Source organism: Trichosurus vulpecula, chromosome 6 (genome assembly GCF_011100635.1).
Source record: "Trichosurus vulpecula isolate mTriVul1 chromosome 6, mTriVul1.pri, whole genome shotgun sequence".
Classification (NCBI taxonomy): Eukaryota; Metazoa; Chordata; class Mammalia; order Diprotodontia; family Phalangeridae; genus Trichosurus; species Trichosurus vulpecula.
Window position 1 is genome coordinate 105,825,340 of NC_050578.1, and position 20,717 is coordinate 105,846,056.

General features: G+C 40.2%; 1 protein-coding gene across 2 annotated transcripts in view; it reads left to right on the forward strand.

The window, feature by feature from the left end:
- Positions 1-2,278: 2,278 nt before the first annotated feature.
- NR3C2 (nuclear receptor subfamily 3 group C member 2) overlaps positions 2,279-20,717 on the forward strand; it is a 401,382-nt gene continuing 382,943 nt past the window's right edge. The window contains exons 1-2 of one of the 2 annotated variants that reach the window (XM_036763399.1): positions 2,279-2,579; positions 9,261-11,046. In XM_036763399.1, the coding sequence (XP_036619294.1) occupies positions 9,263-11,046 (1,784 nt within the window). In that variant the 5' untranslated portion in view covers positions 2,279-2,579; positions 9,261-9,262. Of the gene's footprint in view, positions 2,580-4,754; positions 4,984-9,260; positions 11,047-20,717 lie in introns of those variants that run through there. The other variant, XM_036763398.1, reaches the window with a different exon arrangement.

Consider the following 20,717-nt stretch of genomic DNA (forward strand, 5'->3'; position numbering starts at 1 on the left):
ATTTAATGCAATTCAATTAAAAAAGCATCGATTCTTGAAAATTATATTATATAAAGCCAAGTCCTATAAATTAAATTGTAGTTTAAATGCACTAGAAGAATTAACCATTTAAGGAAATCCTTTGAGATGAACCTTTCTATATAATCACCCCACAATTCATTTTTCTAACTGATCTTCATATACAGGTAAATATTGGGGGTCTTTTCTACTTTGTTGCATTTGTATACGCGTTTGTGGTTAAAATAATTTCTTTAAATGTTATTTTCCCCAATAACACATCACTGCAACACTTATTAACACTTTAAAATCTTCGAGGATATTTACTTTAAATGGAATTTTCCCCATGAATACCACTAGTGCAACACTTAACACTTTAAAATCTTTAAGGACTTTACAGACTCCGAAGCTCTCCAAAACCACTCTTAATTCATAAATAGAGAAGCAGAGGCAAAAATCTGTTATTCCCGAGGCTTAAGTCTTCCTTGGAAGCAAGGACCAGTAACAGTAAAGTATTAATGAGATGCAGCATAAGTTTTCCTACAGCGGGTGATGACGTTTTCTTGGTGGGCGCCGGGATGCCCTAATACTTGGCTGGGGACCGCGGCGGGGGGGTAGGGGTGGGGGCCATGCTACAGTAATATTGAGTGTGGAGCAAAATCCAGCAAGAGACGATGAGGGTGGGGTTAGGAACTTTGATTTGTCCGGGAGGGGGTCGTCTATAAGAAGGGCGAGGGTGGCGAGCGGGGTAAACTCTCCCGGCCAAGGACCGTAATGCAGGGCACCGGGAAGGGAGGGGAGCGCAGATTGCTCCCTTGTCCACCTATAGGTGGGAGCTTCCCCGAGGCGATTGGGTGGGGTGGAGGGAAGGGTCTCCAGAACGTGGGCCCGCTAGTACCCAGTCCCCCACCTCGGGACCAGGAGCGCGGGTGCACGAGGACTGGGAGGGCGCCCCCCCCCCCCACGCCTCCTCCCACGCGGCCGCGCCTCCTCCCACGCGCCGCCGCCGCCGCCGCCGCCACCAGGGCTCGGGCTCTCCCTCCCCCCTCGGCGGCGCGCCTCCCCTCCTCTCAGAACGCAGAGGGCCCGAGCGGCCGAGCAGCTGCTCCCGCAGCCGCCGCCTGACCCCTCCCCGGGCCCGCCCCCCTCCCTCTTTCACTTTCCCGTTGGCGTCGGGTGCGCGTGTGTGCGAGTGTAAATGTGTGCCGGCACGGGTGCGCGCCGCGCGGGCTCTGGAGTGTGGCCGCGCGCGCCTCCCGGGCGGGTTTGGGGGAGGGGGAGCCCCAGGCGCTCGCCCACTTGGGCTCAGTCGGCAGAGCCGCCGCCGCTGGCGGAAGAGCCGCGGTCCAGAGCCAGGGCACCGGCTGCAGAAGCCGAGCCCACGACGCACACGCACATTCACAAACTCACCTCCCCTCTTCCCTTCCCCCCATACCCCCCCCCCGTGGGAGTGAGGGAGGGGAGCCAGCCTTGAGGGGAGAGGGGGAAGGGGTAAACCCAGAGCGGGAGGAGGCGAGCGGGAGGGGTGGAGGAGGTGGAGGAAAAGAAACTTTTCCCTTCCTTCCTCTTCTCTCCTCCCCCCTCCCCCTCCTCCCTGAGCCTGGTCTTGTGGTCCCCAGCCTTCTCCTCCCTCCGCAGGCAGGTGCGAAGTGCACCTGAAGAAGCATCGGGGCAGGCTCCCGGGGACTGGCCCCGAGTTTTCATTCTGTCATTATCATTCTTGGGAGCGGGGTGTGCGTGTTGGCCTGTGGGGTGTTTTCTCCCCTCTCCTGAGACCTGGCGGGCGCTGCTGCAGGTCCCTGTCTTGCTCCATCCTTCCTCTCTCCCCTCCTCCCCGCTCCTGTCTGCGTGTCTGTCTGGTACCCTGGTAGCCCTCCCCAAGCCCCCGCCCGTCCCCACCAGTGAGGGTGTGATCGGGGGGGTGGGGGCGGGAGGAGTGCTCCCAGTACCCCCCCCACCCCACCCCGCGCTCGCGCGCGCGCACACAAGCACACACACACACACACACACACCCCTTCGGTAGAGCTGTCACCAGTCCCCCAGAGGGGACCGAGGGGGAGGGGTAAGGAGAGGGAGCCAAAGCTGAACTGGAGGGAGGGAGAGAAACAGAGAAGCAAAAGGAGAAGAGGGATCATCCGGCTGGACTTCCCTGCCTCCTATCTCTCTCTGCACCTACTCTCCCTACCGGCAGCAGCAGCATCAAACAGGCTTCAGGAAAGGGAGGAGGGGGGCATCGTGTGTGTTGTGTAGTGTGTGTGTGTTGTGTATTTGTGTGTAAGGCGGGGGAGGGGGGGGACGGCGATAGCGACTGGAGGAGCAGCCGTCGCGGCCGCTGTTGGGGGTGCGCATGTTATGTGTGTGTAGAAGGGTTGTAACCCCTTCTAGCAGGCAGGATTTAACGCTATCGCCTTCTCCTGCGTTTTAACAACATTATTACTATAACCACCGTCATTACAGTTATTGTTGTTATCATCCCCCCCATCCTTATCACCGTTCTACTATTATTGGACTTGTTGGCGGCGGCGGCGATAGCTGGAGTCTCGGCGGCTCCTCCACAACCACCTCACCATGTCCTAGAAAAGGTGAGTGCAGCGAAAATCACTTTGTACCGACAGCGGTGCTGGCGGCGGCGGGAGACCATTTCTTTGCGGAAAAGCAGCAGCCAGCAAGCCGAGCGAGCTATCCAGAATAGTTTTGGGGCAAGGGGCTGCGGGTGGAGAGGTAAAGGGAAAGTAAGCGAAGGTATAGGGTAATGGGAGATGTGAGGCTATTACGGGGTTGCTGGGGCGGGGGAGGGGGGGCTGAAGTGTTATGTTGGGTGGTGGTAATGAGGGTGGGTGGAAGGCGTTACTGCTCCTATAGTTTTAATCCAGGTCTTTGCAAAGAAACCAAGATCTAGATCAAGACCAGCCTTCCCCTCAGATGAGCTAAAAACTTAGTAAAAGAGACACGTCCATTTCTTTAAATAATAAATAACTCAGCAGACGGCTGCTCCCCCGCTGTCTCCTCTCCTCTCCTAATCCGGTAGCTTGGTCTGGGATCCTCTCTCGCTCCTTAGCTCAAGAATGCCCGCTAAGTCTGAGAGTGCGGATCAATGTTTGACCGGTTATTAAATCGGGAAAGTACGCGTGACAGCGAGCCCTGCGGCGAAAGTTGTTCCCCGGGTGCTGAAGTCTCTGGGACTCTAGATTACAAGGAATGGAGTTGTAGCTTTTTGTCCGGGACATTTGTGTGTGAAAGTAGGGAGCAGCAGACGGATTCGCTGTCCGGACTTCCCGCTTGGGAAGGGTTTGTGCATGGGATTTAACCGACCCTCAGTGGATTTGAGGCAGCAGGGTAGGTGTTCTGGCCTGGGCTCCCAAATGGTGAAGACAGGAGGAGTTGTGAGTGAGGGGTGCCTCAATCTCTGGCTTTGGCGGGTGAGGAGGTGAGGCGGGGGAGGGGAATTATTGCACACAGCTGCTGCTGCTGTCCGCGGGGCTCTAAGTCTAGGAGGCTTGGGGGGTGGGGGGAGAACTAGATTTAGGTGTGTACGTCACTACTGCAGACTTATAGCCAAAGCTTTGGAAGGGTGTATACGTTGTGCATAAAAAAGTCCGTAGAAATCGAAGTTATGAAGTCGTATCATTTGCTTAGTAACTGTAGAGTTTGGGTGGGCGGGAGGAGATAGCTGAGCTGAGGTGGGGGGAAGCCAAAGGGAAACGGAAATCTTATTGCAGACACTCTTTTTACTTTAATAGTTTTGTTCCTTCTCCTCTACTCATTTATTTCTCCCAATTGTCTCCTAACACAGTTTTAAAGAAGTGAAAATCCTCGATGGTAAATTAGGCCTGGCAGAAACCCCAAAGCTAAACTAGTAGGAAAAAAAAATGTAAGGCAGAACAGCTCCAGTGCTTGACCCTTGTGCGTTTTTTTTGCGGGGGAAAGGCTGTATTTAAAGGATTTTACTGCATTGACAACCTTCTGCTCCTCCCGAATGGTGTAGGCAAGGAAAATCTAATGGGAACATAATCATTTAGCGCTTAAACATCCGCGGTGGCGACGGCTCCTCTGCTGAGAGATAACTGAAAAACCGAGGGAAAGGGGCGGAGGGAAGCTTTGCTGCCCATTAAAGCCCACTACACTCCTCCACACTACTTAGGGAAGGCCAGTGGCACTGATGGCAGCTGCTCACCTGGTGCTGCAGGTAGGGCTTGTGAGGAAATACCCAGCTTGCCAATCCCTGAAAGGAGAGCGAGGACCCCGACCCCTTTTAACTTCTCCCCCGCCCCTTCCGAATCTGTGGCAGACTTGTTAAGGAAGAGGGAAGAGTTTGTTTGAAAGCAATGCATTTGGAAGAGAGGCGGTAAGCAACTGGGAAAAAGAGTAATAGCTGGCATGCACGCATCAGTGTCGTAGTCTCTGCTTTCCAGCGCTCTTGCCCCTTCTGTGGCTTTAAGGGGGAGCCACATATTCCAGCTTGTGTCGCAGCAACTTTGTATCAGTCATGTCGCCCGCCTGGTGACTGACAATCCCATTTCTCCAATGAGAAGCCTGACTGTTCGGTGTAGCGTGGCTCTTTGCTTTTCTGCGGGCCAATGGGAAAGGCTTCGAGAGGCGGGAGCTCAATCTGAACTTTATATCTGGACATGTGACCTGCTTTTAAAAGGATCGGCCCTCTCGCTCCCCCCACCCTCCCCTCCCTCTCATCTCCCCTCCCACTCGCTGGTCGCCCTGGCCCTGCCCCCTGCCTCTCTCTCCGCGCCCCTGGTGTCATTGGGCTAGAGAGATAGAGCCTCCAGGCTCTGCAGAGGAAACCCGTGTAGTCACCTGGGCGAGGAAGCATTGCTGTTTCATGTTCTATCCGTGCATGGAGAGCGGCACTTGCCCGCCTGGATGTGGTTGGACTTAGGGGGGCTGCGCAACAGCGGCGACCCAGTCGTGGTGGAAGAGGTGGACCTAGCAACAGGTAGAAGAGACTGAGACCCCCGCGCAGGGAGGAGGCAGGTGTGTAGGGTCTGCAGCGGTGCTGCTGTTGCTGCTCCGCGTTGCGCGGTGTGTGTGCACTTTGAGAAGGGAGAAGGAGCTGCGTAATCCGGTGGCACAGTCAGTATGGTGTGTCTGTATGTATGCGTGCGTGTGTGTGTTTGTGTTTTGGTTTTCTACTTTTTATTCTTTGGCCACCAGAGGACTATTTTGGGAAAAAAAAAAAAAAGTTTTGGCCACTTTAGCTAAATGCCCTGAGCAAACAGCTTTTAGATGCCTTTGGCCCCTTGAAGTTCGACCATCTTTCTCTTTCGGCCGTTCCCCCTAAAGATTGATTTCTTGATTTTTATTTTTGGCATTTAATCCTTTTCGATAGCAATTGAGGAAGCCCCGAGATCACATGGGAAAGTAAACCAAGGGCAGGTTAAATAGATATTGCTCCGGATAAGAGGACTGTGGTAAATATTCATACTGTACCTTATCTCAAGTCACCTAACTCTTCCGATATAGATGTTACTTTTTCTGTTGCATCAGATTGTTCTTAAGGTTAAAAAAAAGGGAGTACTTTTAAATATATGAACTTTTACATATTTTTGTATTGATTTCTAATTGTCGTTATAGATATTTAGATAGAGAACAATATCTTTATTAACAATGAACATCATAGCATGTAATGAAAATGCTGCTTGAGAAAATTAATATTTTACAAGGAGAGGAGCTTGATTTTTCCTTTAAGGAGAAAACTTTTTTTTTTTTTGAGAGGTTAGGTGGCTCAATGAAATAAGCAGGGAAATAGGAATCAAGTCTGCTCAGTTCTGACTGGTTTCACCACAGGCTTACTTGGATGACCTTGGACTAGTACCTGTTACTTGTCCATAAAAGATCAGAAAATAACACTGATCTATTATAAAAATGATGAAGAGAAAGTGAATTTTACAACCATTACATATTATGGTCCATAAATTCTGAGGAATCTAACTGAAAATTAAAGATATTAGTATAATACTTATATGTGTTTTGACTATGAGTGAAAATGGTTTTTGTGATGAATGTAAATAGGTGAGATGTTTTAAGTAAACTCCCACCTAATAGAGAAAAGGAGAGAGGCATATGTTTTAGCCATCCTAACAGTGGCCCTACCATTGCTTATTTCCATGATGCTTAATTCTGGATAAACTCTTTTAATATTAGGTATATTATTGCATGAAAATTAAAGAAAAGTATTGCTTTTACCTTTATCGTAAGGGGACTTGTGTTGCAGCTTCCATTCTGAGGACTAGGTCTCCATATGAACATCTAGTAGAGCTTACTTTGGAGTAATGGAAAGCTTTCTTTTCCCCTTCATCCTGCCGTAATCACCCTCTTCATCAGCTAATATGTTTTAAAAGTTCATGGATTTATTGGCTTCTGCAAAAAGAAAAAAAGAAATTGCACTGGCATACAGATGCTATCTCTGCCCGCGTTTATGTGCCAGGTCCAAGAGTATAGTCTGAGATCCCTTGAGTAGTTTTGGAAATAAACTACTAGCCTGATTCATTAGGCTAGAATTAGCCTAAAATAGTCATGGACATCTGAAAATAATTTTCAATTAACCTTATATTCTTATTAACATTTTAATGGACTTAAGAGATCATCATCAGAATAATGCCATCTATTGTATGATTTGGTTAGACTTCTTGCCAAACAAATCTCATTGCCTCTTTTGGTAGGGGTATTAGTTTGGTGTATTAGGAGATTGCTTTACTCATGACATATGTTATAACAACTTTTGACACCCTCCAAGATAACCTTACATTGACATGTGTGATGCTTAAAGGTGTCTCAGATAAGTAAATTTTCCAATATAGTGTTTATTAAGAGTTGCTGACAAGTTGGGTAGAAATTTTTAGTGGACTGTCAAAAGGCTCTCTCTCTCGCACACACACATTATAAGAAGCTTCATTGAAGACATAAAAATAGGAATTCTTTAAAATTTAAAGATAACACAAAGCTGGGGAAGATATACAATCACAAATGACAAAGATTTAAAATGATCTTAAAAAGCTACAAGACTAGGCCTAAATTAACCAAGATAAATGCACAGCATAGAAAAATTAAATAGAATGGTATAGAATCTAGAGAAGACTCAAGGGGAATATTCATATATTTAAAGGATAATGTAAATGCACAGAAAAAGGAACAGGTTCATTCAGTGTTGCTTTGGAAGACCAAGCTAGAACAAATGGGTGAAAGTTTGCACAAAGTCAGATTTTGGCATACCATAAGAAAGAATTTACTAAACAAAATAAAACAATAAAGCAGCAATTGAAGCCTCCCTGTGGGTAAAGGGACTTGAGGTAGGTGACACTACCTCGTCACCTAAAGTGTTCATACAAAGGGTGAATGACTCTCTTAGTGATATACTTGTTTGTGGGAAGGCTGGATAAGATGACATATAACTCTAACATCTATCAATAGGTTTTTAACCTGTTGATAGTGTGATGGGCTGCTGGTTTTTGATCTGTTGATACATGAAACATTTGTCATAACTATACTTAAATTCTAGTTTGGTATTTGAGGAAAAATTACTAAATCCGTAGGCTTTCTACAAATACAGCAACTATTCATTGGCTGTTTATCTTAATCTGAATAATATTCACTGAAGATAATCTAAGGCCTCCTATTTTCCCAACCAACTTTTTCAACTAAAGTCCTCTAGTCATTATCCCTACCCTCTGTCACATTTTTGTACTGAGTTATCAGTACATTGATTCAGCTTTCTATTTTGTGGTCATACTACATTCAGCATTTTGTTTGAAGTTATCAAATTTTGAATTGTCAACAAAACCTACTTCCTTTAAAAGTTTTCTTCCTTTTACTCTGATTTATAGAATCTTTATTAAAAAAACTAATAAAATAGTGTCCCTTGTGCTGAGTGTGTGTATAAATTTTAATGTCAGTAAATTAGTTGTCCTTCAATTATTTCAGCTTAAAAAAACTTTTAAAGTCATTAAATCCATTACTATGCCAATGTCTTAATGCCAAGAGTTTAGGAGTATTATTGAGAGAGATTTTTCAAAGCCATTTTATGTCAACTCTCTGGTTTATATTAGGAAACTTGTGAAATGACCCTCTATACTTTTTTTGTGGGGAAAGGGTCCTCAAATCAGTGTCACAGCATAGAACTCTGATGTAGTGAAACAAATTGAGCCCTGAACTTAGAGCCGGGGTTCTGAGTTCAATTACAGGGTTAACCACTTATTAGCAGTGTTTCCTTAGACAAGTTATTTAACCTATTTGAGACTCAATTTCCTTATTTATAAAATAAGAATACTAATGTTTGTGCTTCTTATCTCAGAGTTGTTTTATGAAATGAGATGATTCATGTTAAACATTTTATAAATTGCAAAGCAATATATAAATGTAAGCTAACAGTATTATCTCCTTCTCAGTAAGTGTTGTACCAATAAATGTGATATTAAGAACAGTAGGTGAATAGTTCCTTAAATCATACAGCTTTTCTTAGATGTAAAACATAAGGAACAATTGGGTTACATCAATCACTTCTTTAGGTACTTAACACAAAACAAATGTAGTACAACTGTTTCCCTGCCTCCCCTCAAAGCTATTTGCTTTATCTGTGCTAATTTTTAGGATTTCCATAAATTCTCTCCTATATAGGAACTGTCACAATGTATAAATATGATACCCTCTTGAACAGTTTATCTTAACATAACTATTTGAAGCTTTCTTGAGAGGTGAGGTCCTTTTGTGATGGCATCACATCCATATATGGTATTGTATAAAAAATGCCTGGGAGCAGGGTCATGAAATGTCTCTGCAGATAATATGGATTTTTAATACATTTTGTGTTGTGTCTCATTCTAATTAATCAAGTTACAAGAGGTTGTATGTTACTTGCCAGTATTGGCATTTAAGTCTATTCATTATGAAACTGCCACTCAAAAAGACCCTTATTTCCTAAATATTTATGAAGTTACATTTTAAAAGACATATAAAATTCTAATGTTTAATATTGTGCTGCACACTTACAGTATGTTATATTTTAGAATATTCAGAATTATTTGTCAGCATATATAGAGTTAATCTGTAATTTTCTTTTAGTTTGGAGAATAGTTAAAATGTGAAATTTAAAGGGTTAGAAAATCTGTGTTTCTTAACCTCTTCAAAATCACTCCGTATTACTAAAATGGTATGATACTTATCTTTTGCTTTATATATGGAATTTTGTAACATATTTCATTTAGAATTGATGTTACTTGCATTAACTTCTTTTATTTAACAAATTTATTTGCTAGTTATGGAGACCAAGGGATACCACAGTTTTCCTGAAGGCCTAGATATGGAACGACGTTGGGGTCCAGTTTCTCAATCTGCAGAACATTCTTCTTTGGGGTCTGGAGAGAGGACTGATCAGAATAACTATATGGAGATTATAAATGTGAGCTGTGTTTCCGGTGCTATTCCAAACAACAGTACTCAAGGAAACAGCAAAGAAAAACATGAACTACTCCCTTGCCTTCAGCAAGACAGTAATCAGTCTGGGATTTTAACATCTGATATTAAAACAGAGTTGGAATCTAAGGAACTATCAGCAACTGTAGCTGAATCTATGGGTTTGTACATGGACTCGATAAGAGATGCTGATTTTGCCTATGATCAGCAGAATCAGCAAGGAAGAAGCATCAGTCCAGCAAAAATTTATCAAAATGTCGAACAGCTGGTAAAATTTTACAAAGAAAATGGCCATCGCCCTTCTACTTTAAACAGTGTGAACAGGTCCTTGAGATCATTTATAGCTGATTCTGGAAATTCTGTGAATGGTAGTATCATGCGCTCTATTGTGAAAAGCCCCATAATATGTCATGAGAAAAGTCCTTCTGTTTGCAGTCCTCTGAACATGACTTCTTCAGTGTGCAGTCCTGCTGGAATCAACTCAGTGTCCTCAACTACAGCCAACTTTGGCAGTTTCACAGTGCACAGTCCGATTACCCAGGGAACTCCTTTGCCATGTTCCCCAAATGTTGAAAATCGAAGCTCTGTGTCGCACAGTCCTGCGCATGCTAGCAATGTAGGTTCTCCTCTGTCTAGTCCAATAAGTAGCATGAAATCCCCGATTTCAAGCCCTCCTAGTCACTGTAGTGTAAAATCTCCTGTCTCTAGTCCTACTAATGTCACTATGCGCTCCTCTGTGTCCAGTCCTGCAAATATCAACAACTCAAGGTGCTCCATTTCTAGCCCTTCCAATACAAATAATAGGTCTGCTCTTTCTAGTCCAGCAGCTAGCACTGTGGGATCTTCTATCTGCAGCCCAGGAAACAATGCCTTCGGCTTTGCTGCTTCTGCCACATCGGTTGGATCCAGTACAACCCAGGATGTTGTTCCTAGCCCAGAAACGAATGAGAGAGGTGCTCAAGAAGTGACATTTCCTAAAACAGAGGAAATAGAAAATTCCATCTCTAATAATGGTGTGGCTACTCAGCTTAACATCATACAGTATATAAAATCTGAACCAGATGGAGCTTTCAGTAGCTCGTGTCTTGGAGCGAATAGCAAAGTCAGTTCTGATTCCCAGTTCTCAGTACCGGTAAAACAAGAGTCAGCCAAGCATTCGTGCTCAGGTACTTCTTTTAAAGGGAATCAAACAGTAAATCCGTTTCCATTTATGGATGGTTCCTATTTTTCCTTCATGGATGATAAAGACTATTATTCTCTATCTGGAATTTTAGGACCACCTGTTTCATCATTTGATGGCAATTGTGAAGGCAGCGGATTTCCAAATCCAGGCCTGCCTATGGGAATTAAACAAGAGCTTGATGATGGTAGCTATTACCAAGAAAACAGCCTCCCTTCATCTGCCATCGTTGGTGTAAATTCAGGTGGACAGTCTTTTCACTACAGGATTGGAGCTCAAGGCACAATATCTCTATCCAGACCTATTGGAAGAGACCAGTCTTTTTCACATTTGAGCTCATTTCCTCCAGTCAATACATTAGTTGAGTCCTGGAAATCACACAGTGACTTGTCATCCAGAAGAAATGATGGGTATCCAGTTCTAGAATACATTCCAGAAAATGTGTCAAGGTGAGTTGTCTCTTTTTTTTAAAATTACATCATGATTTCAGAATTTGCTTTTAAGTCTACCTCTGCATTGTCTTTTCACCTGTTAAATTTATATATGTTCTGACCTGTGGTTTTAATTTTGTTTCCAAGTTTGTCATTTGATGTGTCTGGATTCTTTTTAGTATGTTGTTGCTTATTTTTGAATGAGGAACAAAAAAAAATCCCTAAGCAGCTCTTTGAAAATTACTTCAAAAATTTTGAACAAAGAGTAGTGCTTCCATTTTGCAGTAGTTCCTGTTTTCAATTTTGTATTTTTGTTCAGTAAGTGTTGTTTATTTTATACTTATCAACTTAGTACATTTACTTTTCGTTGTCCAGTGCCAGGATTTCTTCCTTGTCCGTTTGATGGTTTCTATAAGTCAGAGTAGTGTGTGTGTATATGTGTGTGTATGTGTGTGTGTATATGTTTATATGTACATGTGTTACTTTAAAAAATTAGGGATTTTTTCTTTGAAAAGCAAAATTGAACCCAAAGATCTGTTACTCACAAGTTTATTGGGGGGGAGGGGCATTGTGGTTTTCATATTAAAAAACTAATCACTTCTATAATTGTTAAGGGACTTTTACAGACTTCGCACATCTGAAATTACCAAATAGATAACTTGTGTTATTTATATTGGAAATGAAATATGTCAGTGTAGTTTTGAATTGGTGTATGTATAACTTCTCAGTTTCATAAAACATGCCTTATGTACAGTAAGGCTATCTCTTGGCTTTTCCCTGCTCCAGATAGCAGTGTATATATATTTAGAAAAACAAGGAAGAGGTTTCAAATATGCCTATAAAGGGTGGTTCTCAATTCTTCATGGGATAGTTGCATTGGACTTTGCTTCAGTACTGTATTTTTATTATGTTGTCATGATAAGTGACCTCTTAACTGAATATATAATATGTATCTTTGTTATTATATAGTTCTTTCATGTGTTTTATGAAAAGGTGGCTTTTTTCCTAATTTGCTTATACATATATTTTGTTTTTCCATGATGGGAAAATACATTACTTCTATAAGTCAATTTTAGAGTTGATCAATATTTCCCTTAAGTTTCTTCCATATACATCCAAATACAAACTACTAAATGTTTGGAAATGTTTCCTGCCCATCCACCCATTATTTTCTGGGCTAAAATGTGTTCCTTGTTTGTTTTTTGAATGGTAGCTAGCGTATTATTATAGTGTAATATGTACATCATAATATATTATAGTGTGGAAATATTTTCATTATGGATTGTTGATTCACATGCCAAAGCTGCCTCGATTCCCTATAAATGCCAGTTTCAGGCAGAAATTGTGAGATGGATATAATTGTATGTGTTTAGGTTTAAATGCTTTCATCAGTGCAAACTAGTCTTAAAACTTGGGTCATATTTTCAGAAGTATAATATATATGTATGTATGTAATATATTTACATATATATATACTTAGATATGTACACATATATATCATTTTAAAATTGTCATTTCCTAATATCATCAACTCATTACATTGCGTGGAATTGAGAAGGGATAACTTAAAAATGAAATGCCTGATGGTGTTCAGTGACATTTTTATTTATGCTTAAAGATAACATTCAGTGAGGGGTCATTGTCAAACATTGTCAAACAGAACTGGTGTGGGTTTTTTTTTAACCTTCATAATGGTTAGTGTGACATTATGGATTCAACAGCACTTTTTCTTTTTAAAGTATCTTTGTCAGTGGAAGTCTATGTTATAATAGAAAACTTAGCTACTATTTAAATAGCTAATCAATAGTAAATTTCTCTTGTGTTTTTTTTGTATTCTGCTCTATAAATAAATAACAGACTCAGTTAAATAAATAGGGTTAAATAATAGACTCAGTTCATGGCAATTCGCGTCCAGTATGCAATATAATTTACGGGATTGGTTATATAAATCTTTCTGTATTATCTACCTTCATTCATGTGTATTACATGTATAAATCCTCGTGAATCTCTGCCTCATGCTTCCTTTTGCATATCCAGGCACCACTTATAGTTGTCCTTTTGATCTTGGTTGTTGGAAGTTATTGGCAGCTAGGTGGCATAGCGGATAGAGCTCTCAACTTGGAATAAGGAAGGACCTGAGTTCAAATTCGCCTTCACATACTTACTAGCTGTGTAACCTTGGGCAAGTCACCTCACCTTTGTCTGCCCTAGTTTACTCATTTGTAAAATATAGATAATAATAATGTTTACTTCCCAGGATTGTTATGAGGATAAAATGACAAATGATAAAATAATAAAATGATAAAATTTGTAAAGCATTTTTCAAACCTTAAAGTGGCATATAAATGCTAGCTGTTGCTCTTGGTCTAAATATATTATCAGATCATAGATGTAGAGGTGGTAGGAACCCCAGAGGTCATCCAATTCAACCTCTTCATTTTACACGTGAGAAAACTGAAGCCCAGGAAAGCGGTGACTTCCCTAAGGTCACAAGGTGGTAGAAACCACTCTATGTTAGCATAGTGATATCCCAGAGCAAAGCTGTGGAGGTACTATTATTGGCAATTTCATAAAGGTTAATTATTTTTCCTGATTGTACTGAACATTGTTGAAACTTGCCAAGTTTTTGTCTTTCAATGAACATATTCCTTGAAACATTTAGGATGTTTTGATCCTTAAGTATTGTGGCCTGAAACATAGGGATTAAAATTTGATCTTTGTTTTTAGTGAAGTAACTACTACTGCTTTGTGATCTTTCATTAAGAGTCAATCTTTCTTCTCCTTTAATAGCACGGATAACTAGTATCTTTAAAGGTTTGTGAGTCAAATAATAATTGCAGTTTATGGAGAGTCACAACAACCCTACATTGTATCCCAAAACAGAAGTTCTTTTGACTGTAATAAATAAACATTATATTACAGTATCACTACATAATATAGAGGGGAGGAAGGATTACTAAGTAAGGGTGAAGTAAAGGAAGTTCAAGATATTTTGCTTTTGTGTAGGTGATATGCATGTGTGTAGTGAGGTGTGCCCTTATTTCAATTTCAGTGTATTCTAAGAAAGTGGTCAATTTTTAGTAGGGAATTGCATTTAACAGAATATCTGAATCCCAGCTTATCAAGGAAGTCATGTCAAAGCTAAGTTTAAAGCACTTGGATTGTTGTTAAATTTTGGTGTCAACATAGTACAGCATAAAAAAAAATTGTCTTAGCTATGTGACCCTGGACAAATCACTTTTTCAAGGTGTTAAGTTCTAAAATTTGATTATTGCATTGCTGCAATAGTCAGCTGTATGAGGAATCAAAATTTGATACCTCTCAAATTTTAAGATTTACTCTTATGAATTCAAATATATTATTAGTTTCATGATTAGCACTGCATTGCATATGCAGGAAAATGTCCCTGCTACTTAGCCATGAAAAAGAGGAAATTCGACCTTTTTTTCTGAAAGAGCACTGAAGTTTTTCATCAGATATACCTTTTTATAGAAACTCTGTGACACACATGATGAATATATTTTCCTTGTTCTTTTTCTTTACAGTATTCCTTATGGAAACAAGGTATTACTGTTTTCATAACACTAGATGTTTGTGGAAATAGTAATTTTGATAGTATCACAATATAGTACTTACATTGATTCTTACTACAAATTCAAAAGTTTACTGTTCCAGAGGGCATATTCAAGTAAGTTTGCAAGACTATTAAGTTATGGTGGACTTAATCTTAGTTATTAACTTAGTACTATTTCTTCATTTGTTCTTTGTTTTTTTTTTAAACTCAACTTCTTTAGCAAGTCAAGGGCTGTCATGCAGAGAGCTATAAGGAGAATAATAGCTTTTCAAGGGCTCTCTTGTCTTCACTGCAGGCTTTTTTTCTTTCTAAATTTAGTGAAATTTGGTATGTATATGTTTGAATTTGTTGCAGGGGGAAGGAGGGTTAAGTTCTGGACTGATGAATTTATTGGCATAGGAAACTTCTGAGTGAGGAAACTCCCTTTCTAAGGCAAGTTGGTACCTTCATTGCAACTGAAGAGTCTTAAATGAGCTGCTTAGACACCTGAGAGTATAAGTGAATTGCTCACCGTCGCACATCCAGTATGTCAAGAGTAAGGACCTGAACCCAGGTCTTCCTGATTTTGAGGCAGGCTCTATTCACTGTGCCAGCGGGAAGATGTGTTGATGAATTGATTGTGGAGCTAATGCTTTTGGTTAGTGGTCTGAGTTCACTGTCAGAAGTCACTTCATCGCACTGTAAGGATGGCTGGAGTTTGGAGGTGTTTGGCTTTAGACCTACTCCCTCTCTATAGGCTCTATAAGGTGAAGTCCTCTGAAGAAAACTGACACTAGCTTTCTATCTGTTAATCTCCTTTTCACCTTATACCGCCATTCTTTGGTCAGGAGAATTCATAAATTGTCCGGTTTAATTTTTAGTCTCTTCTCTCAGAGAATTTAACAGTATAATTTCAGTAGCAGTATCTTTGGTTCCTTCATGTCCCCAGCCAGACATCCTGGTGAAATGGAAGGAGAATCTCTTAATAGTAGTAGTGGTAGGTAGTAGTGGTAATTAGTAGGTATATAGTACCTAGTGTGTGCCAGGTACTGTGCTAAGTACCTTACAAATATTATCTCGTTTGATCCTTAAAAAAACCCTGGGAGATAGGTGCTATTATTATCCTCATTTTGCAGTTGAGGAAACTGAGACAAACAGTGGTTAAATGACTTGCCCAGGGTCACACAGATAGACGTGTCTAAGGGCATATTTGAACACAGGTCTTCCTGATTTCAAGCCCAGTGCTCTATCCACTGCATCACCCAGTTGCTTCTCCGCTTTCTCTCTCTGTGCCCCTTCCCTTCTCTCTTTTCTCTTGTCAGCCCCCCATCCTCCTTTCCTCTTTCACTATTCTTGTCAAAGGTGGACAGATACAGTCTCTCCTTTGTTGGTCTGGGTTAGCTTCTGCCTGGTTTAACAGCCTCCCTCCCTCAATTGTGACAGCATCAGTAGCTGGTCCCCAGGAGCTCCACCATCTTCCATCGGTATACTGTCACCCAGCTATTTTGAAGGTGCCTTGCATTACCTCTACTTCTTGCCCAGGCTATGATGTCTATAGAAACAGCCAACTGATTCTGGCACTGCTTACCACCCCTCCAGCCCAGTTGCCTTTTTCTATTTCTCTGATACCATCCCCTTGAGATTCTTGCCCTTCCCCTCTTCAACCCTTTAAGGAGAGGAGGAGCTGAGCTTTCAGTCTCAGCCCCATAGCTCAAGCCAGCAACATTGGTGAATCTCTGGTTACAACAGGTTGTTTAATGTTTATGGGAGTGCAGGTTTAGATTTAGGAAAAAAAAAAAACCTTCGAGAGAGAGTTCAACACTTTCAATTTGCAGATGAAGAAACTGAAGCCCAAAGAGGGGACGTGAGTTGCAGTCATAAGAGGCAGAGCTGGGATTTGAGTCGGAGTACTTTGGTTCTAAATAGTATCTTTTTCCATATATTATGTTTTGAAAAATCATTGAAAAAACATGCAATGTGCTGAGAGTACATTTTTATTAAAAATTTTAAAAATACTTGGGTATTTTTAAAGTTTTAAATAGTTGAATGCATTTATTTTTTAAGACTAGTGTTTTAAAGAATATTTTTAGAAAAAATTTCAAAATGAGACTTATTTATTTCTCTTGATGATTCATTCATTATTTGTAGTAAAACTAGTGGTAGTTTTTATATTGAAAACTCTTAGTTCTTTAGATATGTACGACTTGTGATAACATTACTTAAAAATCAAAACCAAAATATCACATCCAAGTATATGTGTAATAGTCTTGGCCCAGAAATATTTTACATATTATGTCTGAGCAACGAGTAGAAGAGGTTTATTTAGGCATCGTCTTAAAAAAAATAAATTTCCTAAAAATTTTTATCCAAATGTGGACTGGGCCATTGTGGGAGGTATTAGATTTCTCCTCACTGGAGGGTTTTCAGGCAAAGACTATTTGTTAGGTATGTTATAGATTGAGTTTTAGTCATGAATAGATTGGACTCCAAGTTACCTCCTAACTCAAATTCTGTGATTCTGGCTCAACATATAAAAATCAAGGTAACACTATTTCTTTCCTATAGATGAATTCAGAACTCGGAATAAATTTCATTGTTGGTGACATGCAGGAAACTTTAATGGTATCTAGCCTTTACCTCTTCAGTGTAGTGCATTAATGAACTAGGTTATCAGTAATTTATAAACTAGAGTTTCTTCAGTTTCTGTGTTCTTCTTCCTACTCTGACCTTTGCTTTTAATGTCACTAACTTTCTTTTGGATTTTTTTTGGTAAGTTCAATGAAATTGTCTTTTTTTTTTATTTTTGTAATGTACTGATTAGTCACCCTTTAATTAGCTCAGTATCAAAATGCAGAATCAAGCTTCGATCTTCATTTGCCAAAATCAAATTTAGAAAAGAAACAGTATTTGATGCTTATGTCATTTGGTTTCATTGAGAACAAGTTTAAGAATTGAAAAGGATTTGGAGTACAAAACTATAGAACAAATCTTTGTATATTCACTCATTATTTTAAGCTCTGGGATTTCTGATTTATCATCTAAATCTCTGTATACAGATATCCAGATGTCTATATATCTGTATGTCTAAACACACACGTACCTACATGTATATGTATATATCTGTGCATTTATACATATATATATAAACATGTGTGCATACATATATACACACTGAGAAACATGTCAGTATGCTTATTTAACTTTAGAGATTTCAATGTATATTCAATATATTTTTTCATTGTAAAATAATAGCTAATTTTAAATGTTAGTGCCTTTAAGTAGGCATTGCTTAAACTAGGGCTTTAGTATTTATGTCTTTGGGGAGTTTAAAATTAGGTTGTAGTCCAGACCAAAACCAAAACCACCTCAAGTAAAAACAATCTTGCAAGGAACTAGAAGACTACCCTCTTTTTAGGATAAGAAATTATGATACAGGTAAAGAATATTAAACCAAAGCTAACTGTTTTGTTTTAAAACAAATGTGATTGAGTATGAGAAGTGAAGACTGGCAATATTTCATAGTCAGGGTCATGAATCAAGTGACATCACTGACGAGAAACTGTGATTACTGCATGTAGTAGGAGAAGTGTAGATTTAAGAATACTTTATGGGAAAATGTATACAAATTATACCTTCAATGTTTTAATTTTTTTTGCCTCTTTAAAAAACAAATCAATTTTTTGTCCTGTGAAAAAATAGTAATTAACATTTATAAAGAACTTTAAGGTTTGGGAAGTTATTATATCCTCACAACAGCACTCAGAGGTAGATACTATCAATATCTCTATTTTACAATTGGAAAACTGAAGCTGAGAGAAGAAGGCTTAGCCTCTGGACCCTCAGCTAGTAACTCTCAGAAGTATGGTTTCAACTCTAGTCTTCCTATCTTGAAGGGGACTATTCATTATGCTACCTTGTTGCCCAGAGACCTGGAAGAAATCTAAGAATATAAAGTCCAAAATTCTTTAAGTATTGTTGAAAATTCTTACTTTAGCGTTCTCTCTCTCTCTTTTTTCCCGTCTTTTATCTGAGAGAAAAGAATGGTATGTGCCTGTTTTTAAAATTCAATTTAAGAGGTATTTGTTGAGCACAAAGGATACGAAGACCTGAAGGTATCACCTCCTGTCCTATATGCTTAAGCAATGGAAACGTCTCAGTTTGGGTGTTTTTAAAATTTATTTATTTATTTTTAGCTTACAACATTCAGTTCCACAACCTTTTGAGTGTTAAATATTCTCTCCCTCGTGTAATCTGATACAGGCTCTACTTACGCATTCATATTAAACAATTTCACATCATGTGGAAACATCTCAGTTTTAAGGGATTTCAGAGGCTATCTAGTCTAAACAAGGAGCCCTTCTGCATCCTACCTGACATGTGTTTATAAAGCCTTTGTAAATCTCCAGTAAGACAAGAAATCACTACCTCCCAACTCAGTCCATTTCCCTTTTGGATAGTTGTAGTTGTTATTTAGGCGTTCTTGACATGCAGCCTAATGTTACCTCCTTTGACTTCTGTCCACTACCAAGAAAAACAGGTTAATCCCTCTTTCCTGTGACAGCCTTTCATATACTTGACCACGGCTATCAAACCCTCCTAATTGTTGTCTTCTCTAGGCTTATAGCATTCAAATCTTCAGGTGACATGAACTTAAAACTTTTCAACATTCTGGATGAACCCTTCTTTACAACCTATACAGTAAAGTGAGAAGGACCAAACTATTTAGATGATGTGATATTGGTGATAATGGCTGTCTCAGTTTAGCGGGGGAGCTACGTTAGTCAACCAGTGTGTTATGGAAGAGTTAGGACTTTATACCTTTTCTTTCCTTTAAACGCTATTCAACCCTCAGGTACTTAACTCAGATTTGTGGAAGGTAAGGAGGCTGATCTCTCTGGAGTCACTTGTTTAGGATAAGAATAGAAATGCTAGATTTTGGAATTCTTTGAGTGCTTAAATGAGTTTGGACCAGTCTGGGCAGAAGGAGAAGGGTTTTTGTTTTAGAATGATATAAAATAGGGATACTTCATCTACTGTTGGTATGCTTAGTGGTTTGCATGGGGGAGGGAGGGAAGGGGAGAGAGAGAGGGAGAGAGAGAGACAGAGAGAGAGAGAGAGAGAGAGAGAGAGAGAGAGAGAGAGAGAGAGAGAGAGCGCGCGCAAGCACGCACGCACGCAAAGAAGGCAGGACAAACTGTTGGCCTCAAAGCTTGAGATCATGTGGAGGAAATAATGGAGAAGCAGCAGCAACAGGATTTATGGACTGGGGAGTAAAGAAAGGAGTTGAGTCAAGGTTTTAAGCTGTCAGTGATTGGAAATACACTGATGATAGGGTCAAAAATAGGAAAAGTTGAAAGTGGTACCCGATTTGGGCAGAAAAATAGTATATTCACTTTTGTACATGATGAGTTTGAGGTGACAAGGGGACATTCAGGAGGCGATATCCAGTAAATATCTAGTAAGCAACTGGATTTTAGATGCTTTAGAGGCAATGGATTTTAGATGCTATAGAAGCAATGGATTTGTATCTACATAGATGTCTGTTAGGAAGCCTCTACCACAAGTCACACACAAGTTGTTAGCAGTACATTGGGGATAATTTTATGGTGCAGAAAACAGTGCAGCTAACTAGGATGAGCATCCTTTTTTAATTTCCCAGGGTGACCTTGGGGAAAGTGATTATAAATCAGAACTCACTGTCTTAAAAAAGAGAAGAGAAATTTGCAGAAATAAGGGAATAAATGTTGAGTATACTTCAGAACGACCCCCCAGTAATTTCAAAATGGTATTATTCATCAATTATAACAATGGTAACTGACATTTATATAATACCTTACATATTATTATCTCATTTGATCTGTTTGCCTAGGAGGCAGCTGGGGGCGCCATAGTGCACAAGTTACTTAACCTCTGTCTTAATCCATTGGAGATGGATTAGGTGCTTTATATATAGTACAAAAGTCCTATAAAGTTGAAAGAAAATATATTAAACACAACAATTCCCTTTCTCTACTCCCATTCAGTAAAAGCACAGAGGAAATATTCCTTTGCAACATCTGAAAAGAATTCGGCTATTCTGTTTTCTACAGGTATATAAAAATGTTATGTCCTGTATTTGGTGGCCTAGAACTTGAGT